The sequence below is a fragment of the Nerophis lumbriciformis genome, linkage group LG39, assembly GCF_033978685.3.
Source record: "Nerophis lumbriciformis linkage group LG39, RoL_Nlum_v2.1, whole genome shotgun sequence".
Classification (NCBI taxonomy): domain Eukaryota; kingdom Metazoa; phylum Chordata; class Actinopteri; order Syngnathiformes; family Syngnathidae; genus Nerophis; species Nerophis lumbriciformis.
The window spans coordinates 21,680,904-21,706,499 of NC_084586.2; the positions used below are offsets into that span (position 1 = coordinate 21,680,904).

The window sequence follows — 25,596 nt, forward strand, 5'->3', positions numbered from 1 at the left end:
ATTAAAATTAAAAAATGAAATAAAATTTAAAAATATATTTTTTTATAAAAAATTAGAAAATATTAACAAAATTTTTACAAAATTAAAAAAAACAAAATCATTTTTTTACAAATTGAAAAAAATTCCCAAAAATTAAATACAATTTTAACAAAATTAAAAAAAATTAATTTTTTTTTTTTAAATACAAAAAATTCCCAAAAATTTCCAAAAATTCCCCAAAATTCCCCAAAATTCCAAAAAATTCCAAAAAATTCCAAAAAATTCCAAAAAATTCAAATAAAATAAAAAATATTTTAAAATATTTAAAAAAAATAACAAATAAATAAATATGTCCTTAATTGCTTGTATACAATGCAATGAAATTGTGGCTGATGAATTTGGCGAGAAGAAAAGGTCATAGTTGTGTGCAACGTGCGGCACGGGTCCTCTTGCAGCTCACCGTTTGTGTTCCATGGGCCCGCAAAAGAGTCGGTTTGGATCCAGAGTCGTCTCACTGCAGCTTCTTCTGGGCCAGCTGGGCCAGCTCCTTGGCCTTCTGCCTCTTCAGCTTCTTCTTGAGGAAGAGCAGGTCCACGTAGACGATGCGCTCCAGCACGGCCGAGGCGCAGAGGATCCCGCCGTGCAGCGCTCCGGCGATGCCGCAGCTGAACACGTCCTGGCCTGCGGCGTCACCCAGAGCTTGAGGTCAGCTAACGTGCTAATGCTAATGAGGGCGGCGCGGTCGACACATACCGGAGAGGAAGAGGTTCTTGACGGGGGTGTGACACCGGTTCCTCGCCACCGCCTCGGCCTGGAAGCGCTCCAGGTTGTGCTCGGCGGAGTACATGGCGCCGCGCTGGGAGCCCAGGTAGTGCATGTTGGTGAGGGGCGTGGCCACGTCCTGGAATACCAGCTGCGGGACAAACATCCCAGTTCACAGAACAATATATTACCATCATAAGAGACGTTAAAAAAACTTTTATTTTTATTTAGAAATACTTTTATTTTTATTTAAAAATACGTTTATTTTTATTTAAAAATACATTTATTTTTATTTAAAAATACATTTATTTTTATTTAAAAATAAATTTATTTTTATTTAAAAATACATTTATTTTTATTTAAAAATAAATTTATTTATATTTAAAAATACATTTATTTTTATTTAAAAATACATTTATTTTTATTTAAAAATACATTTTTATTTAAAAATACATGTATTTTTTATTTAAAAATACATGTATTTTTTATTTAAAAATACATTCATTTTTATTTAAAAATACATGTATTTTTTATTTAAAAATACATTTATTTTAATTTTAAAATACATTTATTTTTATTTAAAAATACATTTATTTTTATTTAAAAATACATTCATTTTTATTTAAAAATACATTCATTTTTATTTAAAAATACATTTATTTTTATTTAAAAATACATTTATTTTTATTTAAAAATACATTTATTTTTATTTAAAAATACATTTATTTTTATTTAAAAATACATTTATTTTTATTTAAAAATACAAAAAAAAGCACAAAAAAAATAGCAACATAAATGTGTATGCTAACATTAGCATGCTAACATAAGAGACGTTAGCATACCACCAAGATGGTGCAAAGTATCCAAATCCAAGATTTTTTTTAGGTATAAAAATACAAAAAAAGCACACAAAAAATAGCATTAAACATTTGTATGCTAATGTTAGCATGCTAAGCTAACAGACGTTAGCATACGACCAAAATGGCGCCGAGTATCAAAATCCAAGTTTTTTTTGTTAGCATACAAAAGTTTAATGTTAGTTTTTTTTGCTTATTTTGTATTTTCAAACGTAAAAAAATCATGGATTTGGATACTTGGCGCCATCGCAGGTTTAATAAGTTCAAACCTAAAGTTTAAACCTAAAAAAACCTTGGATTTGGATACTTGGCGCCATCTTGGTGGTATGCTAATTATCCAACTACTTTCTTGACAGCACCGAGTGTCAAAACCATCATTTTAAGTTTGAAACTTTAGGTTTAAACTTACTAAACCTACGTCTAAGATGGCGCCAAGTATCCAATCTCAGTTCACAGAACAATGGCGGACGGTCGGAGAAAGTGCTGACTCACCTTGTCTCGGATGTTGGGGAAGAGCTGACAGGCCCAGTCGAAGAGTTTGTTGGCGAATCTCATCTTGTAGTGGAAGTAGTCGTCGCCCCGATGGCGCACGGCGGTGTCGGTCCACTCCTGGAACCACTCGTACTTCACCATGGTCAGGATGGTCATGCAGGACTTCCCTGTAGGAGGTGTGTGCGGAGGACATGTTTCATCACCATCGCTAACGTCAACGTGACTAAGTTCGTACCGGGGTGGCGGATCTTGGCTTCCGGGTCTTTGGCTGAGGGCATGGTGATGAACATCATGGGAATGTTGTCCGGCGCTTCGTCTTTGCTCAGAGCAAAAAACTCCTCCATCCTAAAAGCAGTCATCTCAAATATTAGGACAGTTTTGGCTCCATCTAGAGGACACGACGTGAACTGCAGCTTGCAATGCTAGTTCTCCAGCTGTCCAAAGCCTATCAGATCTAGTTTTTTTTGTCCATCCATCCATCCATGTTTCTACCGCTTGTCCCTTTTGGGGTGGCGGGGGGTGTGCTGGAGTCTATCTCAGCGACAATCGGGCGGAAGGCGGGGTACACCCTGGACAAGTCGCCACCTCATCGCAGGGCCAACACATATAGACAGACAAAATTCACACTCAATTTATGTTAGAATAATTATGTGTAAGTTATCACACAACTCTTATGCTTAAAGGCCGTTGCTATAGTTATTATCAATTGTGCTGAAGTTGTACTTTTCTATCTGTGCAAAGGGACAACGTCTCGTATCAGTGTTTGTGTCCAGAACCGACTGCCAAGGGCGAACATCGAGTGCCGTGACGCAGACAGAGCAGAGACAGGGCGATATCACGAGTGTCAGCACATTTCCATTTCATGAATAGTCATATATTGTGTCTAACTGGGGCTGCTGAAATGACCCCCCTTCCTTCAGCAGCAGCCTCAGTGATGCAACCAGGGACCTCCCAAATAAATAGAGGAGCACGTGGGCTGTGCCTTAGAGAGTAGGTTGTTTCTGTAACTAGAGTACAGCTCAATACGTCTCTCCTCATTGTGGAAAATGTAACTCTGTCTCTGCATGATTCCTTGCTTCTTGTCTGTTTAATAGATGTCATCATTGTTTGAACCTGACAATATAATTGTTGTAATTTTTGTTAATTTACTAGAGTTTACATATATATTTTTTTATTATCACATATTTTTTTAAATGTTTGTTATTGTTACTATAGTAACTAGATTAATATTGTTTATCATATTTTTGGTTATTTTTTACTGGAGTAACTACTGTAAGCCTATATTTTTTATTATCACATATTTTTTTGTAATTTTTGTTATTGTTACTATAGTAACTAGATTAATATTATTCATCATATTTTTTTTATTTTTTACTAGAGTAACTACGGTAAACCTATATTTTTTTTACCATCACATGTTTTTTGTAATTTTTGTTATTGTTACTATAGTAACTAAATTAATACTATTTATCATATTTTTTGTAATTTTTGTTATTGTTACTATAGTAACTAGATTAATATTATTTATCATATTTATGGTTATGTTTTTACTAGAGTAACTGCTGTAAACCTATATTTTTTATTATCACATATTGTTTGTAATTTGTGTTATGTTTTACTATAGTAACTAGATTTATTTTATTTATCATATTTTTGGTTATTTTTTTACTAGAGTAACTACTGTAAACCTATATTTTTTTATTATCACTTTTTTTTGTAATTTTTGTTATTTTTTACTATAGTAACTAGATTAATATTATGTATCATATTTTTGGTTATTGTTTTACTGGAGTAACTACTGTAAACCTATATTTTTTTTACCATCACATGTTTTTTGTAATTTTTGTTATTGTTACTATAGTAACTAAATTAATACTATTTATCATATTTGTTGTATTTTTTGTTATTGTTACTATAGTAACTAGATTAATATTATTTATCATATTTGTGGTTATTTTTTTACTAGAGTAACTACTGTAAACCTATATTTTTTATTATCACATATTTTTGGTCATTTTTGTTATTGTTACTATAGTAACTAGATTAATATTATTTATCATATTTGTGGTTATGTTTTTACTAGAGTAACTACTGTAAACCTATATTTTTTATTATCACATATTTTTTTTAATTTTTGTTATTGTTACTATAGTAACTAGATTAATATTGTTTATCATATTTTTGGTTATTTTTTACTGGAGTAACTACTGTAAGCCTATATTTTTTATTATCACATTTTTTTTGTCATTTTTGTTATTGTTACTATAGTAACTAGATTAATATTATTTATCATATTTTTTTTTTTTTTACTAGAGTAACTACAGTAAACCTATATATTTTTTTACCATTACATGTTTTTTGTAATTTTTGTTATTGTTACTATAGTAACTAGATTAATATTATTTATCATATTTTTTTGTAATTTTTGTTATTGTTACTATAGTAACTAGATTAATATTATTTATCATATTTGTGGTTATGTTTTTACTAGAGTAACTATTGTAAACCTATAGTTTTTTTTAAATCACATATTGTTTGTAATTTTTGTTATGTTTTACTATAGTAACTAGATTTATATTATTTATCATATTTTTGGTTATTTTTTACTAGAGTAACTACTGTAAACCTATAGTTTTTTTTTTATCACATATTGTTTGTCATTTTTGTTATTTTTTACTATAGTAACTAGATTTATATTATGTATCATATTTTTGGTTATTGTTTTACTGGAGTAACTACTGTAAACCTATATTTCTTTATTGTCACATATTTGTTGTCATTTTTGTTATTGATACTATAGTAACTAGATTAATAATATTTATCATATTTTTTTTATTTTTTTTTACTAGAGTAACTACGGTAAACCTATATTTTTTTACTATCACATGTTTTTTTGTAATTTTTGCTATTGTTACTATAGTAACTAGATTAATATTATTCATCATATTTTTTGTATTTTTTGTTATTGTTACTATAGTAACTAGATTAATATTATTCATCATATTTTTTGTCATTTTTGTTATTGTTACTATAGTAACTAGATTAATATTATTTGTCATATTTTGGGCTATTTTTTACTAGATTAACTACTGTAAACCTATATTTTGTATCATCACATATTTTTGGTCATTTGTGTTATTGTTTACTATAGTAACTAAAATAAAAAAGTGATTTAATATCAATGTTGTTATGAATGATTGACCTATTTAAGACTTTAATTACTTCAAATCAAATATTACACTTGGGAAAATATTGGGGGAAAATATTGCATATTTTTGTCATTAAAAAAGGCATAAAACACTAAAACTAAAATATTTTTTTTATCGACAGAAGTTGCTCCATAATAATAATATTCAGTTAGGCCATACTTGCCAACCTTGAGACCTCCGATTTTGGGGGTGGGGGTGGGGGCGTGGTCGGGGGTGGGGCGGGGGGCGTGGTTAAGATATATATATATATATATATATATATATATATATATATATATATATATATATATATATATATATATATATAAGAAATACTTGACTTTCAGTGAATTATATATATATATATATATATATATATATATATATATATATATATATATATATAAAAATAAAATAAATACTTGAATTTCAGTGTTCATTTACAAACTACAACTCACAAACACTTTAGAGTTAGGCTCCACCATCAGAATGTGTACTTAAACTTATAAAGATCACATGAATATTATTCAGTGAGTTGATTCACCAAAACTAACCTGTTATACAGGAGGAAAAAGCACACAGGACGTTTCAATTGTTCGCAGACTGGTCGCGCTCATCAGAATGACAAGACACTTCCGGTCTGCAGGCGATAACATTCAATTGGGAAGAAACGCCCTACTGCCCCCTACTGACCAATGTGAATACTGATAAATGTGTAATGACAGCTCCAAAAACGAATTCAAACCACAAAATAAAATAAATAAATCAACACAAAAATGTGACACATTATGGGTGGGTCACATATGAATGTACAGTAGATGGCAGTATTGTCCTGTTTAAAAGTGTCACAACATTGCTGTTTACGGCAGACCAACTGCTTTACGGTAGACACTGTTGTTGTGTGTTGTCAACACGTCACTCAGGTCCGCCTGAATTTCGGGAGTTTTTCGGGAGAAAATTTGTCCCGGGAGGTTTTCGGGAGAGGCGCTGAATTTTGGGAGTCTCCCGGAAAATCCGGGAGGGTTGGCAAGTATGAGTTAGGCCCACAAGTTTTGTTAATTTAGCTGGAAAAAGTTTGCACACCCCTGCTCGAGCACTTCTGCTCTTTCTTTGCACAACAGCACCCTCTAGTGGCGACTATTAAACTGCCAGCATCCTGACAAGGAACACAAGTTATGAGTTCTGTACGCACGATTTGTCCATGTCGTTGTTTTTGAAGAGCCAGAAGTTGGTGGAAACTAGGCCCAGTTCTTCTTCAGTGCCATCGAAACCAGAGAAGACCAAGAAGGAACCTCTGCCGTGTTTCATCATGTTCAGCCTCTCCTGGATGTCTGAAAAGTTGATAATTAACGTAACATAATAATCCCGAAAAGTCCTGAGGAAATTTTGACGGGCCCTGAACTTCTGCCAGCATACGTCTAAGATTTGTACGCTAACATTAGCATGCTACTATAAGAGACGTTAGCATAACACCAAGATGGCGCCGAGTATCCAAATCCATGATTTTTTAGGTTTGAAAATACAAAATAAGCAAATAAAACTAGCATTAAACTTGTGTATGCTGACATTAGCATATTAATATAAGAGATGCTAGCATACCACCAAGATGGCACCAAGTATCCAAATCCAAGTTTTTTTTTGGTTTGAAAATACAAAATAGCAAAAAAAAACTAGCATTAAAGATTTTGATTTAGGTTTGAAAATACAAAAATAAGCATAAAAAACTAGCATTAAAAATGTTACCGGTTAATATGCAAACAAAAATCAATTGTATGCTAACATTAGCATGCTAATACAAGAGACGTTAGCATACCACTAAGATGGCGCCAAGTATCCAAATCCAAAATTTTTTTAGGTTTGGAAATACAAAGTAAGCCAAAAAACCTAGCATTAAACATTTTTTTTAGGTTTAAAAATACAAAATAAGCAAAAAAAATAGCATTAAAAATGTGTATGCTAACATTAGCATGCTAATGTGTGATGTGTCATGTCCAGTGTTTAAATGTACAACAGTGACAATGAATTTCCCCAAGGGGACCAATAAATCTAAATCTAAAAAATCTAATCTAATACAAGAGACGTTAGCATACCACCAAGATGGCGCCAAGTATCCAAGTCCATGATTTTTTAGGTTTGAAAATACAAAATTAGACAAAAAAAACCTAGCATTAAACGTTTTTTTTAGGTTTGAAAATATAAAATAAGAGAAAAAAACTAGCATTAAAAATGTGTATGCTAACATTAGCATGCTAATATAAGAGACGTTAGCATACCACTAAGATGGCGCCAAATATTCAAATCCATGATTTTTTAGTTTTGAAAATACAAAATAAGCCAAAAAACTTAGCATTAAACATTTTTTTAGGTTTGAAACTACGAAATAAGCAAAAAAAACTAGCATTAAAAACGTGTATGCTAACATTAGCATGCTAATATAAGAGACGTTAGCATACCACCAAGATGGCGCCGAGTATCCAAATCCATGATTTTTTTAGGTTTGAAAATACAAAATAAGCAAATAAAACCAGCATTAAACTTTTGTATGCTAACATTAGCATTCTAATACAAGAGATGTTAGCATACCACCAAGATGGCGCCAAGTATCCAAATCCAAGTTTTTTTTAGGTTTGAAAATACAAAATAAGACAAAGAAAACCTAGCATTAAACGTTTTTTTTTAGGTTTGAAAATATAAAATAAGCAAAAAAAACTAGCATTAAAAATGTGTATGCTAACATTAGCATACTAATATAAGAGATGTTAGCATACCACCAAGATGGCGCCAAGTATCCAAATCCAAGTTTTTTTTGGTTTGAAAATACAAAATAAGCAAACAAAATTAGCATTAAACATTTTTTTTAGGTTTGAAAAAACAAAAATAAGCATAAAAAATTAGCATTTAAATGTGTATGCTAACATTAGCATGCTAATATAAGAGACGTTAGCATACCACCAAGATGGCGCCAAGTATCCAAATCCAAGTTTTTTTTGGTTTGAAAATACAAAATAAGCAAACAAAATTAGCATTAAACATTTTTTTTAGGTTTGAAAAAACAAAAATAAGCATAAAAAATTAGCATTAAAAATGTGTATGCTAACATTAGCATGCTAATATAAGAGATGTTAGCATACCACCAAGATGGCGCCAAGTATCCAAATCCATGATTTATTAGGTTTGAGAATACAAAATAAGACAAAGAAAACCTAGCATTAAAGATTTTTTTTAGGTTTGAAAATATAAATTAAGCAAAAAAAACTAGCATTAAAAATGTGACAAAGAAAACCTAGCATTGAACATTTTTTTTAGGTTTGAAACTACGAAATAAGCAAAAAAAAAACTAGCATTAAAAACGTGTATGCTAACATTAGCATGCTAATATAAGAGACGTTAGCATACCACCAAGATGGCGCCGAGTATCCAAATCCATGATTTTTTAGGTGTGAAAATACAAAATAAGCAAATAAAACCAGCATTAAACTTTTGTATGCTGACATTAGCATTCTAATATAAGAGATGTTAGCATACCACCAAGATGGCACCAAGTATTCAAATCCAAGTTTTTTTTAGGTGTGAAAATACAAAATAAGCAAAAAAAACTAGCATTAAAGATTTTTTTTAGGTTTGAAAATACAAAAATAAGCATAAAAAAATAGCATTAAAAATGTGTATGCTAACATTAGCATGCTAATATAAGAGACGCTAGCATACCACCAAGATGGCGCCGAGTATCCAAATCCATGATTTTTTAGGTTTGAAAATACAAAATAAGCAAATAAAACTAGCATTAAACTTTTGTATGCTGACATTAGCATACTAATATAAGAGATGTTAGCATACCACCAAGATGGCACCATGTATCCAAGTCCAAGTTTTTTTTTGGTTTGAAAATACAAAATAAGCCAAAAAAACTAGCATTAAACATTTTTTTTAGGTTTGAAAATACAAAAATAAGCATAAAAAACTAGCATTAAAAATGTGTATGATAACATTAGCATGCATATAAGAGACGTTAGCATACCACCAAGATGGCGCCAAGTATCCAAATCCATGATTTTTTAGGTTTGAAAATACAAAATAAGACAAAGAAAACCTAGCATTAAACGTTTTTTTTTAGGTTTGAAAATATAAAATAAGCAAAAAAAACTAGCATTAAAAATGTGTATGCTAACATTAGCATGCTAATATAAGAGACGTTAGCATACCACCAAGATGGCGCCAAGTATCCAAGTCCATGATTTTTTAGGTTTGAAAATACAAAATAAGTAAAAAAAACTAGCATTAAAAAATGCATATGCTAACATTAGCATGCTAATATAAGAGACGTTATCATAACACCAAGATGGCGCCAAGTATCAAAGTCCAGGATTTTTTAGGTTTGAAAATACAAAATAAGACAAAGAAAACCTAGCATTAAACGTTTTTTTTTAGGTTTGAAAATATAAAATAAGCAAAAAAAACTAGCATTAAAAATGTGTATGCTAACATTAGCATGCTAATATAAGAGACGTTAGCATACCACCAAGATGGCGCCAAGTATCCAAGTCCATGATTTTTTAGGTTTGAAAATACAAAATAAGTAAAAAAAACTAGCATTAAAAAATGCATATGCTAACATTAGCATGCTAATATAAGAGACGTTTGCATACCACCAAGATGGTGCCAAGTACCAAAATCCCAGATTTTTTTAGGTTTGAAAATACAAAATAAGCAAAAAAAACGGGCATTAAAAATGTAAATGCTAACATTAGCATGCTAATATAAGAGACGTTAGCATACCACCAAGATGGCACCAAGTATCCAAATCCATGATTTTTTTAGGTTTGAGAATACAAAATAAGACAAAAAAAACCTAGCATTAAACGTTTTTTTTAGGTTTGAAAATATAAAATAAGAAAAAAAAACTAGCATTAAAAATGTGTGTGCTAACATTAGCATGCTAAAATAAGAGACGTTAGCATACCACCAAGATGGCGCCAAGTATCCAAATCCATGATTTTTTTAGGTTTGAAAATACAAAATAAGCCAAAAAACCCAGCACTAAACATTTTTTTAGGTTTGAAAATACAAAATAAGCAAAAAAAACTAGCATTAAAAATGTGTATGCTAACATTAGCATGCTAATATAAGAAATGTTAGCATACCACCAAGATGGCGCCAAGTATCCAAGTCCATAATTTTTTAGGTTTGAAAATACAAAATAAGTAAAAAAAAACTAGCATTAAAAAATGTGTATGCTAACATTAGCATGCTAATATAAGAGACGTTTGCATACCACCAAGATGGCGCCAAGTACCAAAATCCCAGATTTTTTTAGGTTTGAAAATACAAAATAAGCAAAAAAAACGGGCATTAAAAATGTAAATGCTAACATTAGCATACTAATATAAGAGATGTTAGCATACCACCAAGATGGCGCCAAGTATCCAAATCCAAGTTTTTTTTGGTTTGAAAATACAAAATAAGCAAACAAAATTAGCATCAAACATTTTTTTTAGGTTTGAAAAAACAAAAATAAGCATAAAAAATTAGCATTAAAAATGTGTATGCTAACATTAGCATGCTAATATAAGAGACGTTAGCATACCACCAAGATGGTGCCAAGTATCCAAATCCATGATTTTTTAGGTTTGAAAATACAAAATAAGACAAAGAAAACCTAGCATTAAACGTTTTTTTTTAGGTTTGAAAATATAAAATAAGCAAAAAAAACTAGCATTAAAAAAGTGTATGCTAACATTAGCATGCTAATATAAGAGACGTTAGCATACCACCAAGATGGCGCCAAGTATCCAAGTCCATGATTTTTTAGGTTTGAAAATACAAAATAAGTTTAAAAAAAAACTAGCATTAAAAAATGTGTATGCTAACATTAGCATGCTAATATAAGAGACGTTTGCATACCACCAAGATGGCGCCAAGTACCAAAATCCCAGATTTTTTTAGGTTTGAAAATACAAAATAAGCAAAAAAAACGGGCATTAAAAATGTAAATGCTAACATTAGCATGCTAATATAAGAGACGTTAGCATACCACCAAGATGGCGCCAAGTATCCAAATCCATAATTTTTTTAGGTTTGAGAATACAAAATAAGACAAAAAAAACCTAGCATTAAACGTTTTTTTTAGGTTTGAAAATATAAAAAAAAACAAAAAAACTAGCATTAAAAATGTGTATGATAACATTAGCATGCATATAAGAGACGTTAGCATACCACCAAGATGGCGCCAAGTATCCAAATCCATGATTGTTTAGGTTTGAGAATACAAAATAAGACAAAGAAAACCTAGCATTAAACGTTTTTTTTAGGTTTGAAAATATAAAATAAGCAAAAAAAACTAGCATTAAAAATGTGTATGCTAACATTAGCATGCTAATATAAGAGACGTTAGCATAACACCAAGATGGCGCCAAGTATCCAAATCCATGATTTTTTAGGTTTGAAAATACAAAATAAGCAAATAAAACCAGCATTAAACTTTTGTATGCTGACATTAGCATACTAATATAAGAGATGTTAGCATACCACCAAGATGGCGCCAAGTATCCAAATCCAAGTTTTTTTTTAGGTTTGAAAATACAAAAATAAGCATAAAAAACTAGCATTAAAAATGTGTATGATAACATTAGCATGCATATAAGAGACGTTAGCATACCACCAAGATGGCGCCAAGTATCCAAATCCATGATTGTTTAGGTTTGAGAATACAAAATAAGACGAAGAAAACCTAGCATTAAACGTTTTTTTTAGGTTTGAAAATATAAAATAAGCAAAAAAAAACTAGCATTAAAAATGTGTATGCTAACATTAGCATGCTAATATACGAGACGTTAGCATACCACCAAGATGGCGCCAAGTATCCAAGTCCATGATTTTTTAGGTTTGAAAATACAAAATAAGCAAATAAAACTAGCATTAAACTTTTGTATGCTGACATTAGCATACTAATATAAGAGATGTTAGCATACCACCAAGATGGCGCCAAGTATCCAAATCCAAGTTTTTTTTTGGTTTGAAAATACAAAATAAGCAAAAAAAAAAACTAGCATTAAAGATTTTTTTTAGGTTTGAAAATACAAAATAAGCATAAAAAACTAGCATTAAAAATGTGTATGCTAACATTAGCATGCTAATATAAGAGACGTTGGCATACCACCAAGATAGCGCCAAGTATCCAAATCCATGATTTTTTAGGTTTGAGAATACAAAATAAGACAAAAAAAAACTAGCATTAAACGTTTTTTTTAGGTTTGAAAATATAAAATAAGCAAAAAAAACTAGCATTAAAAATGTGTATGCTAACATTAGCATGCTAATACAAGAGACGTTAGCATACCACCAAGATGGTGCCGAGTATCCAAATCCATCATTTTTTAGGTTTGAAAATACAAAATAAGCAAATAAAACTAGCATTAAACTTTTGTATGCTGACATTAGCATACTAATATAAGAGATGTTAGCATACCACCAAGATGGCGCCAAGTATCCAAATCCAAGTTTTGTTTAGGTTTGAAAATACAAAATAAGCAAAAAAAACTAGCATTAAAAATGTTACCGGTTAATATGCAAACAACAACCAATTGTATGCTAACATTAGCATGCTAATATAAGAGACGTTAGCATACCACTAAGATGGCGCCAAGTATCCAAATCCATGATTTTTTAGGTTTGAAAATACAAAATAAGCCAAAAAACCTAGCATTAAACATTTTTTTAGGTTTGAAAATACAAAATAAGTAAAAAAAAAACTAGCATTAAAAAATGTGTATGCTAACATTAGCATGCTAATATAAGAGACGTTTGCATACCACCAAGATGGCGCCAAGAACCAAAATCCCAGATTTTTTTAGGTTTGAAAATACAAAATAAGCAAAAAAAACTAGCATTAAAAATGTGTATGCTAACATTAGCATGCTAAAATAAGAGACGCTAGCATACCACCAAGATGGCGCCAAGTATCCAAATCCATGATTTTTTTAGGTTTGAGAATACAAAATAAGAAAAAAAAAACCTAGCATTAAACATTTATATGCTAACATTAGCATGCTAATATAAAATGTTCAATCCGAACCTGGTTTGACTTGGATCTCAGGAGGAAGAAGTTTCTGGAAGGTGGTGAAGATGCCGCAGTTGGAGACCACCACAGGAGCATGGACCTCCACGTCCTTCCCGCCTTTCCTCACCTTCACCCCTGGCACACCCATGAAGACTTGAGTCTGGCATCACCTCAGACTTTGACACGGTAAAGTCTCCGGTTCCTTACCGTACGCCACCCCCTTGTGGTCCACCAGGACCTGGGAGACCGGAGCCCTGACCAGGCAGGTGCCCCCGTGTCTCTGGATGGTGCGGATGATGTTGAAGGCGATCTCACTGCCGCCACCTTTGGGGTAGTACGCACCTCGCTTGTAGTGGTGGACCAGGAGGGCGTTGATCAGGATACTGGAGTCCTTTGGAGGCACGCCTGGGAGAAAACTTTCTTTGTTAGCTTTGTTCTTATCCATTTTCATTATTATTATTTTTAATATATTTATTAATTAAAAAAAAAAAAAAAAAAAAAAATTGTTAGCATGCTAACATTAAAATGCTAACTTTTTTTTATAGCTAATTTAACACGTTTTACTCTAGTTCCCCAGCCATACACCTTCGAGTCATATAACTTGGTATGTGACACAAGCTAGTTCCCCAGCCATACGTTAACGTTAGCATGCTAACATTAAAATGCTAACTTTTTTTTTTAGCTAATTTAACACTCTTTACTCTAGTTCCCCAGCCAAACACCTTATAGTCATATAACTTGGTATGTGACACAAGCTAACTGTTAGCATGCTAACCTTAGCTTGCTAACCTGCTAATATTACCATGCTGTCTTTTTTGAGCTACTTTTGCAACCGTTTACACCAGAGTCATATAACTTGGTAAGTGACACTTGTTAACTGTTAGCATGCTAACATAAAAATGCTAACTTTTTTTTAGCTAATTTAACACTCTTTACTCTAGTTCCCCAGCCATACACCTTTGAGTCATATAACTTGGTATGTGACACAAGCTAACTGTTAGCATGCTAACCTTAGCATGTTAACCTGCTAATATTACCATGCTAACTTTTTGAGCTAGTTTTGCAACCGTTTACACCAGAGTCATATAACTTGGTACGTGACATTTGTTAACTGTTAGCATGCTAACATTAAAATGCTAACTTTTTTTTAGCTAATTTAACCCTCTTTACTCTCGTTCCGCAGCCATACACTTTAGGGTCATATAACTTGGTACGGGACACAAGCTAACTGTTAGCATGCTAACCATAGCGTGTTAACCTGCTAATATTACCCTGCTAACTTTTTGAGCTAGTTTTGCAACCGTTTACAACAGAGTCATATAGCTTGGTACGTGACATTTGTTAGCTGTTAGCATGCTAACATTAAAACGCTGAGTTTTTTTTAGCTAATTTAACACTCTTTACTCTCGTTCCCCAGCCATACACTTTAGAGTCATATAACTTGGTACGTGACACAAGCTAACTGTTAGCATGCTAACATAAAAATGCTAACTTTTTTTTAGCTAATTTAACACTTTTTACTCTAGTTCCCCAGCCATACACCTTCGAGTCATATAACTTGGTATGTGACACAAGCTAACTGTTATCATGCTAACCTTAGCTTGCTAACTTGCTTATTTTACCATGCTAACTTTTTGAGCTACTTTTGCAACCGTTTACACCAGAGTCATATAACTTGGTACGTGACACTTGTTAACTATTAGCATGCTTACATAAAAATGCTAACTTTTTTTTAGTTAATTTAACACTTTTTACTCTAATTCCCCAGCCATACACCTTAGAGTCATATAACTTGGTATGTGACACAAGCTAACTGTTAGCATGCGTACACTAGCTTGCTAACCTGCTAATATTACCATGCTGACTTTTTTGAGCTAATTTTGCAACCGTTTACACCAGAGTCATATAATTTGGTACGTGTTAACTGTTAGCATGCTAACATAAAAATGCTAACTTTTTTCAGCTAATTTAACACTCTTTACTCTAGTTCCCCAGGCATACACATTCGAGTCATATAACTTGGTATGTGACACAAGCTAACTGTTAGCATGCTAACCTTAGCGCGCTAACCTGCTAATATTACCATGCTAACTTTTTGAGCTAGTTTTGCAACCGTTTACACTAGAGTCGTATCACTTGTTACGTGTCACTTGTTAACTGTTAGCATGCTAACATTAAAATGCTAACTTTTTTTTTAGCTAATTTAACACTCTTTACTTGTGACCCAAGCTAACAGTTAGCATACTAGCGCGCTAACATGCTAATATTACCATGCTAACTTTTTGAGCTAGTTTTGCAACCGTTTACAACAGAGTCATATAACTTGGTACGTGACACTTGTTAACTGTTAGCATTCTAACATTAAAATGCTAACTTTTTTTTAGTTAATTTAACACTTTTTACTCTAATTCCCCCGCCATACACCTTAGAGTCATAAAACTTGGTATGTGACACAAGCTAACTGTTAGCATGCTAACCTTAGCTTGCTAACCTGCTAATATTACCATGCTGACTTTTTTGAGCTAGTTTTGCAACCGTTTACACCAGAGTCATATAATTTGGTACGTGACACTTGTTAACTGTTAGCATGCTAACATTAAAATGCTAACTTTTTTTTAGTTAATTTAACACTTTTTACTCTAATTCCCCAGCCATACACCTTAGAGTCATAAAACTTGGTATGTGACACAAGCTAACTGTTAGCATGCTAACCTTAGCTTGCTAACCTGTTAATATTACTATGCTAACTTGTTTAGTTAGTTTTACAACCGTTTACACCAGAGTCATATAACTTGGTATGTGACACTTGTTAACTATTAGCATGCTTACATTAAAATGCTAACTTTTTTTTTTAGCTAATTTAACACTCTTTACTCTAGTTCCCCAGCCAAACACCTTATAGTCATATAACTTGGTATGTGACACAAGCTAGCTGTTAGCATGCTAACCTTAGCTTGCTAACCTGCTAATATTACCATGCTGTCTTTTTTGAGCTACTTTTGCAACCGTTTACACCAGAGTCATATAATTTGGTACGTGACACTTGTTAACTGTTAGCATGCTAAAATAAAAATGCTAACTTTTTTTTAGCTAATTTAACACTCTTTACTCTAGTTACCCAGGCATACACCTTCGAGTCATATAACTTGGTATGTGACACAAGCTAACTGCTAGCATGCTAACCTTAGCGCGCTAACCTGCTAATATTATAATGCTAACTTTTTGAACTAGTTTTGCAACCGTTTACACCAGAGTCATATAACTTGGTACGTGACATTTGTTAACTGTTAGCATGCTAACATTAAAATGCTAACTTTTTTTTAGCTAATTTAACACTCTTTACTCTCGTCCCCCAGCCATACACTTTAGAGTCATATAACTTGGTACGTGACACAAGCTAACTGTTAGCATGCTAACCTTAGCGTGTTAACCTGCTAATATTACCATGCTAACTTTTTGAGCTAGTTTTGCAACCGTTTACAACAGAATCATATAATTTGGTATGTGACACTTGTTAACTGTTAGCATGCTAACATTAAAATGCTAACTTTTTTTTTTAGCTAATTTAACACTCTTTACTCTCATCCCCCAGCCATACACTTTAGAGTCATATAACTTGGTACGTGACACAAGCTAACTGTTAGCATGCTAACATAAAAATGCAAACTTTTTTTTAGCTAATTTAACATTCTTTACTCTAGTTCCCCAGGCATACACCTTCGAGTCATATAACTTGGTATGTGACACAAGCTAACTGTTAGCATGCTAACTGTTAGCATGCTAACCTTAGCGCGCTAACCTGCTAATATTACCATGCTAACTTTTTGAGCTAGTTTTGCAACCGTTTACAACAGAGTCATATAACTTGATACGTGACATTTGTTAACTGTTAGCATTCTAACATTAAAATGCTAACTTTTTTTTAGTTAATTTAACACTTTTTACTCTAATTCCCCCGCCATACACCTTAGAGTCATAAAACTTGGTATGTGACACAAGCTAACTGTTAGCATGCTAACCTTAGCTTGCTAACCTGCTAATATTACCATGCTGACTTTTTTGAGCTAGTTTTGCAACCGTTTACACCAGAGTCATATAATTTGGTACGTGACACTTGTTAACTGTTAGCATGCTAACATTAAAATGCTAACTTTTTTTTAGTTAATTTAACACTTTTTACTCTAATTCCCCAGCCATACACCTTAGAGTCATAAAACTTGGTATGTGACACAAGCTAACTGTTAGCATGCTAACCTTAGCTTGCTAACCTGTTAATATTACTATGCTAACTTGTTTAGTTAGTTTTACAACCGTTTACACCAGAGTCATATAACTTGGTATGTGACACTTGTTAACTATTAGCATGCTTACATTAAAATGCTAACTTTTTTTTTTAGCTAATTTAACACTCTTTACTCTAGTTCCCCAGCCAAACACCTTATAGTCATATAACTTGGTATGTGACACAAGCTAGCTGTTAGCATGCTAACCTTAGCTTGCTAACCTGCTAATATTACCATGCTGTCTTTTTTGAGCTACTTTTGCAACCGTTTACACCAGAGTCATATAATTTGGTACGTGACACTTGTTAACTGTTAGCATGCTAAAATAAAAATGCTAACTTTTTTTTAGCTAATTTAACACTCTTTACTCTAGTTACCCAGGCATACACCTTCGAGTCATATAACTTGGTATGTGACACAAGCTAACTGCTAGCATGCTAACCTTAGCGCGCTAACCTGCTAATATTATAATGCTAACTTTTTGAACTAGTTTTGCAACCGTTTACACCAGAGTCATATAACTTGGTACGTGACATTTGTTAACTGTTAGCATGCTAACATTAAAATGCTAACTTTTTTTTAGCTAATTTAACACTCTTTACTCTCGTCCCCCAGCCATACACTTTAGAGTCATATAACTTGGTACGTGACACAAGCTAACTGTTAGCATGCTAACCTTAGCGTGTTAACCTGCTAATATTACCATGCTAACTTTTTGAGCTAGTTTTGCAACCGTTTACAACAGAATCATATAATTTGGTATGTGACACTTGTTAACTGTTAGCATGCTAACATTAAAATGCTAACTTTTTTTTTTAGCTAATTTAACACTCTTTACTCTCATCCCCCAGCCATACACTTTAGAGTCACATAACTTGGTACGTGACACAAGCTAACTGTTAGCATGCTAACATAAAAATGCTAACTTTTTTTTAGCTAATTTAACATTCTTTACTCTAGTTCCCCAGGCATACACCTTCGAGTCATATAACTTGGTATGTGACACAAGCTAACTGTTAGCATGCTAACTGTTAGCATGCTAACCTTAGCGCGCTAACCTGCTAATATTACCATGCTAACTTTTTGAGCTAGTTTTGCAACCGTTTACACCAGAGTCATATAACTTGGTACGTGACATTTGTTAACTGTTAGCATGCTAACATTAAAATGCTAACTTTTTTTTTAGCTAATTTAACACTCTTTACTCTAGTTACCCAGCCATACACCTTAGAGTCATAAAACTTGGTATGTGACACAAGCTAACTGTTAGCATGCTAACCTTAGCTTGCTAACCTGTTAATATTACTATGCTAACTTTTTAAACTAGTTTTGCAACCGTTTACACCAGAGTCATATAACTTGGTACGTGACACGTGTTAACTATTAGCATGCTAACATTAAAATGCTAACTTTTTTTTAGCTAATTTAACACTTTTTACTCTAGTTCCCCAGCCATACACCTTCGAGCCATATAACTTGGTATGTGACACAAGCTAACTGTTAGCATGCTAACCTTAGCTTGCTAACCTGCTAATATTACCATGCTAAAATTTTGAGCTAGTTTTGAAATGGTTTACACCAGAGTTATATAACTTGGTATGATACATTTGTTACTGGTTAATATGTAAACAATAGCTTGGCTAGCAAGCTAATTTCCGCTTGCTAACTTTTGCATCTAATTTTGGAAATATTGGAAATTGGAAATATTTCGGACTCTTCCACAGGGACTGCCGACAGCGGAAGAGTCCGAAAGCTAAAGAAGATTCCAGGTCTCACCGTAGAATAGGTAGGAAAAGATGACGTGGAGGTCTTTGTTGGCGGTCAGCTTGTTCACCAAGTCCGTGGCACTCGTTCCAGAGAGGCGGAAAACCGACGAGGCCGCGTCTGCGATTCCCGACTTCAACAGGAACAAGGACAACCACTGTGGGAGGAGCTTGAGGGTCGCCAGGTAGTGAGTCTTCTTGGCTGAAACCTGTTGGACAGACCGGTGAGGACGCCTTGAAGAGGAACTCGCCTGGGGGCGGGGGGTTTTTACCTTCATGATCTGGAAGAAGGTCTCGATGGCGTCCGTGTCGTCGGGGAATTGCTTCAAGAGGTGAGCCTTCATTTCCGTTTTCCCAGAGAAGATGCTGTACTCCCGCTTGTCGTCCCCCAGGCCGATCTGGATGGTGTCAAAGTGTTGGTTCAGCTCCTGGAACTCCAGCTGTCCCTCAGACAGCTGGTCAAAGATGATGCGGAGGAGGCTGTTCTCATGGAGCTGGCCGACGTAGTGGAGGCCTAAGGACGCACGGACCGTCAAACCTCTGTCCCGCTAAAGGTCCAACCACTCATTAGCATGAGCGCTAGCCTACCAACGTCAAACTCGAAGCCTTTCTCCACGTAGGTGTGACAGCAGCCGCCCGCCTGGTCGTGCTGCTCCAGAACCAGAACCTTCTTGCCCGCCTTGGCCAAGGTGGCGCCCGCCGCCAGCCCGCCGATTCCGCTGCCGATCACTACCACGTCCAGGTTCTCGGGCACCTTGTCAGCGCTGAAACCTGCACAGACGCGCATTGTTATTAGTTAATGAGGTCATTAGAGACAACAATCTTAACGTCATTGGTCTCAGCGAAACCTGGCTCAAACCAGACACATTTGTTGCGCTGAACGAGGCATCTCCTCCTAACATTACGAATGCACATATTGCTCGTCCCCTTAAAACGGATGGGGGGGTCGCCCAGAGCCCAAAAAAAGTCTGCGGGCTATAGAGCATTTTCTATTGGGGCTCCAGTACTCTGGAATGTCCTTCCGGTAACAGTTAGAGATGCTACCTCAGTAGAAGCATTTAAGTCCCATCTTAAAACTCATTTGTATACTCTAGCCTTTAAATAGACCCCCTTTTTAGACCAGTTGATCTGCCGTTTCTTTTCTGCTCTGCCCCCCCCTTCCCTCGTGGAGGGGGGCGGGGGGGGGACAGGTTCGGTGGCCACAGATGAAGAGCTGGTTGTCCAGGGTCGGGACCCAGGGTGGACCACTCGCCTGTGTATCGGTTGGGGACATCTCTGCGCTGCTGACCTGTCTCGGCTCAAGATGATCTCCTGCTGGCCCCACTATGGACTGGACTCTCACACTATTATGTTAGATCCACTATGGACTGGACTCTCACACTATTATGTTAGATCCACTATGGACTGGACTCTCACTATTATGTTGGACCCACTATGGACTGGACTCTCACTATTATGTTAGATCCACTATGGACTGGACTCTCACTATTATGTTAGATCCACTATGGACTGGACTCTCACTATTATGTTGGACCCACTATGGACTGGACTCTCACTATTATGTTAGATCCACTATGGACTGGACTCTCACTATTATGTTAGATCTACTATGGACTGGACTCTCACTATTATGTTGGACCCACTATGGACTGGACTCTCACTATTATGTTAGATCCACTATGGACTGGACTCACACTATTATGTTAGATCCACTATGGACTGGACTCTCACACTATTATGTTAGATCCACTATGGACTGGACTCTCACTATTATGTTAGATCCACTATGGACTGGACTCTCACACTATTATGTTAGATCCACTATAGACTGGACTCTCACTATTATGTTAGATCCACTATGGACTGAACTCTCACACTATTATGTTAGATCCACTATGGACTGGACTCTCACACTATTATGTTAGATCCACTATGGACTGGACCCTCACACTATTATGTTAGATCCACTATGGACTGGACTCTCACACTATTATGTTAGATCCACTATGGACTGGACTCTCACACTATTATGTTAGATCCACTATGGACTGGACTCTCACTATTATGTTAGATCCACTATGGACTGGACTCTCACACTATTATGTTAGATCCACTATGGACTGGACTCTCATACTATTATGTTAGATCCACCATGGACTGGACTCTCACACTATTATGTTAGATCCACTATGGACTGGACTCTCACACTATTAACTAGATCCACTATGGACTGGACTCTCATACTATTATGTTAGATCCACCATGGACTGGACTCTCACACTATTATATTAGATCCACTATGGACTGGACTCTCACTATTATGTTAGATCGACTATGGACTGGACTCTCACACTATTATGTTAGATCCACTATGGACTGGACTCTCACACTATTATGTTAGATCCACTATGGACTGGACTCTCTCACTATTATGTTAGATCCACTATGGACTGGACTCTCACTATTATGTTAGATCCACTATGGACTGGACTCTCACTATTATGTTAGATCCACTATGGACTGGACTCTCACGCTATTATGTTAGATCCACTATGGACTGGACTCTCACACTATTATGTTAGATCCACTATGGACTGGACTCTCACACTATTATGTTAGATCCACTATGGACTGGACTCTCACTATTATGTTAGATCCACCATGGACTGGACTCTCACACTATTATGTTAGATCCACTATGGACTGGACTCTCACTATTATGTTAGATCCACTATGGACTGGACTCTCACACTATTATGTTAGAACCACTATGGACTGGACTCTCACTATTATGTTAGATCCACTATGGACTGGACTCTCACACTATTATGTTAGATCCACTATGGACTGGACTCTCACTATTATGTTAGATCCACTATGGACTGGACTCTCACTATTATGTTAGATCCACTATGGACTGGACTCTTACTCTTATGTTAGATCCACTATGGACTGGACTCTCACTATTATGTTAGATCCACTATGGACTGGACTCTCACACTATTATGTTAGATCCACTATGGACTGGACTCTCACTATTATGTTAGATCCACTATGGACTGGACTCTCACTATTATGTTAGATCCACTATGGACAGGACTCTCACTATTATGTTAGATCCACTATGGACTGGACTCTCACACTATTATGTTAGATCCACTATGGACTGGACTCTCACTATTATGTTAGATCCACTATGGACTGGACTCTCTCACTATTATGTTAGATCCACTATGGACTGGACTCTCACACTATTATGTTAGATCCACTATGGACTGGACTCTCACACTATTATGTTAGATCCACTATGGACTGGACTCTCACACTATTATGTTAGATCCACTATGGACTGGACTCTCACTATTATGTTAGATCCACTATGGACTGGACTCTCACTATTATGTTAGATCCACTCTGGACTTGACTCTCACACTATTATGTTAGATCCACTATGGACTGGACTCTCACTATTATGTTAGATCCACTATGGACTGGACTCTCACACTATTATGTTAGATCCACTATGGACTGGACTCTCACTATTATGTTAGATCCACTATGGACTGGACTATCACACTATTATGTTAGATCCACTATGGACTGGACTCTCACACTATTATGTTAGATCCACTATGGACTGGACTCTCACTATTATGTGAGATCCACTATGGACTGGACTCTCACTATTATGTTAGATCCACTATGGACTGGACTCTCACTATTATGTTAGATCCACTATGGACTGGATTCTCACTATTATGTTAGATCCACTATGGACTGGACTCTCACACTATTATGTTAGATCCACTATGGACTAGACTCTCACAATATTGTTCTAGATCCACTCGACGTCCATTGCACTGGGTTGAGTTTTTCCTTGCCCTGATGTGGGACCTGAGCCGAGGACGTGGTTGTGGCTTGTGCAGCCCTTTGAGACACTGGTGATTTCGGGCTATATAAGTAAACACTGATTGATTGAATTGTCGGCGTTGTACAGTTTGAAGAGTTATCTACTTTTATCTGTTTCCCCGCAGCTGTAAACCTTGTCAGGTGCTATCAGTCGCCTCGTAATTCAATTCAAATAAAACCTTGTTTCTCCGCTCTTTTAATATGTTAGAGTACATGAAACATATGTTTATTATTGTCATTTAGTCCTTAAATAAAATAGTCAACTTGTCTTTTAGTAGTAAGTAAACAAACAAAGACTCCTAATTAGTCTATGCAGTAACATATTGTGTCATTTATACACCTATTATTTTGTACACTTTATGAGGGAAAAACTGTAAAAAAAATTTTTGTTAATCTACTTGTTCATTTACACTTAATTTTCTGTTTGAACATGTTCTATCTACACTTCTGTTCAAATGTAATAATCACTTATTCTTCTCTTCTTTGATACTTGGCATTAGTTTTGGATGATACCACACATTTAGGTATGGATCCGATACCAAGTAGTTACAGGATCATACAATAAAATGTAATACCTAATAAATCAATAATAATAATATGGTGAAAAAATACTGATGTAAAGGGTAGGTGTCGCGCGGTTTTATATTTTAACATGTTCTATCTACACTTCTGTTCAAATGTAATAATCACTTATTCTTCTCTTCTTTGATACTTGGCATTAGTTTTGGATGATACCGCAAATTTGGGTATGGATCCGATACCAAGTAGTTACAGGATCATACATTGGTCATATTCAAAGTCCTCATGTGTCCAGGGACGTACTTACTGACTTTATAAACATAATATGAATTTTTTTTAAAGGAAATGATGCTAAAAAAATATTGATGTAATCATAGTAGTATCGACTCGATACGCTCTTGCACTTGGTATCATTAAAGTGGATGTCAGGTGTAGATCCACCCATGGCGTTTGTTTACATTGTGACGGCTATGGTGTGTAGTGAAGCATGTTTAGCTATTCCTCGTCCTCCAGTGATAATGATACTTGTAAGGAACTCACTTTATTTGTCGCCATGGAGGCCAGGATTAGTGATTTAGAAGTAGCTAAAACACTGTGGATGGATGTCAGCCTCTAACTAGCTAGCAATGTCTTAAAGCACCTCTTCCTTTCAGTGTTGACTTTTTCATTCCAGTTAACAGTGCACCATTGTCTAAACTTTCCACTGTTGTTGTGTCATATGCTCTCCCCCCCCCCCCCTCCCAAACCGTGCTTACTCCCCCCCTCCCATCTGGTATTCAGTATTCACTTGGCTCGAGCCATTCAATACATTAAAGAAAGACAATGTTGTTTGACTACTTGACTAGAAAATTTCCAAAACAGTTTGTAGCACAATTTGAGATGCTTTCTTGATAGTGTCTGCTATTTAACATCAGCATAGCCATTAGAGACCTAATATTTGTGCCAATATTACAGTCAGTTTGAGAAATGTGATATTCCATCTGGCAAAACACTACGACATTGGTCCACTGGCGCCGCCAAACTCAACAAAAAGTCAAAGTTCTTAGGTGGGGCTTTGAAAAAGATGTTTTCAGGCCATCTCCATGCAACCAGAAGGAGCTGTTCCAACCTGTAACCTGTTTTGAAAAAAGTTCCATTATAATTATCATGCCAAATTGAGAATCGGTGACTCATCACCCCAGGAATCGGTGCCCAAAGAGTCCCACCCTTACTAACCGTCCAGATTTTTCCCGCCATTATCATTGTTACCGTTTATCGTCCCATCCCGAAGGACTAAGTACTGGAAAACCCGCATCTGTCACCCGATACCTTGCTTGATGACTTTGTCCCTCTTCTTCTGGTCAAACTCTCGAGGTCCAGGCGGCCTGACCGAGTCCAGGGAGAAAGGACTGGGCTTCCCGAACAAGTACCAGTAGGACACCCCTGCCCAAATCACCAAGCACGCCAAGACGACCAAGAGCCACATCGTGGAGAAAAAAAAGGATCAAATTGAAAAGGAATGCTTGTCACGACTCCAGGCTCCCTTTTTATTACACCGCCACAGGTGCGGCGAGGGGGCGGGGCTTGACATGTAACACTCGACATGTCATAACAAGCAATAAAGATAAAACTATTTGTTTTGTTGGGACTTTCACGCGCACAGCACACAAACACACATCAATATCACCATTTTTATGTCATTTTTGTTCCACCTCATTTTTGTGCGGCGAGGGGGCGGGGCTTGACATGTAACACTCGACATGTCATAACAAGCAATAAAGATACAAATATTTGTTTTGTTGGGACTTT

At 35.1% G+C, this 25,596-nt stretch overlaps 1 protein-coding gene across 1 annotated transcript; it reads right to left on the reverse strand.

Moving 5' to 3' along the window:
* Window positions 1–230: 230 nt before the first annotated feature.
* On the reverse strand, window positions 231–25,301 carry LOC133577788 (inactive all-trans-retinol 13,14-reductase). The gene is made up of 11 exons (XM_061931803.2): window positions 25,117–25,301; window positions 19,969–20,151; window positions 19,653–19,894; window positions 19,394–19,589; window positions 13,542–13,739; window positions 13,350–13,469; window positions 6,471–6,609; window positions 2,326–2,435; window positions 2,091–2,257; window positions 733–892; window positions 231–660 (listed from the first exon to the last, which is right to left on the reverse strand). Exons 1-11 carry the CDS (start codon window positions 25,271–25,273, stop codon window positions 491–493), a joined length of 1,842 nt encoding a protein of 613 aa, XP_061787787.1. The 5' UTR covers window positions 25,274–25,301; the 3' UTR covers window positions 231–490.
* Window positions 25,302–25,596: the final 295 nt, after the last annotated feature.

What these genes read in the sequence shown, in the direction of transcription:
- LOC133577788 (XM_061931803.2), bottom strand. Translation starts at nt 25,273, where the DNA reads ATGTGGCTCTTGGTCGTCTTGGCGTGCTTGGTGATTTGGGCAGGGGTG. An exon ending in AACAACGACATGGACAAATC is followed by an intron (nt 2,436 to 6,470) that starts GTGCGTACAGAA and finishes GACTGCTTTTAG; the next exon opens with GATGGAGGAGTTTTTTGCTC. An exon ending in TCCCCAACATCCGAGACAAG is followed by an intron (nt 893 to 2,090) that starts GTGAGTCAGCAC and finishes TTTGTCCCGCAG; the next exon opens with CTGGTATTCCAGGACGTGGC.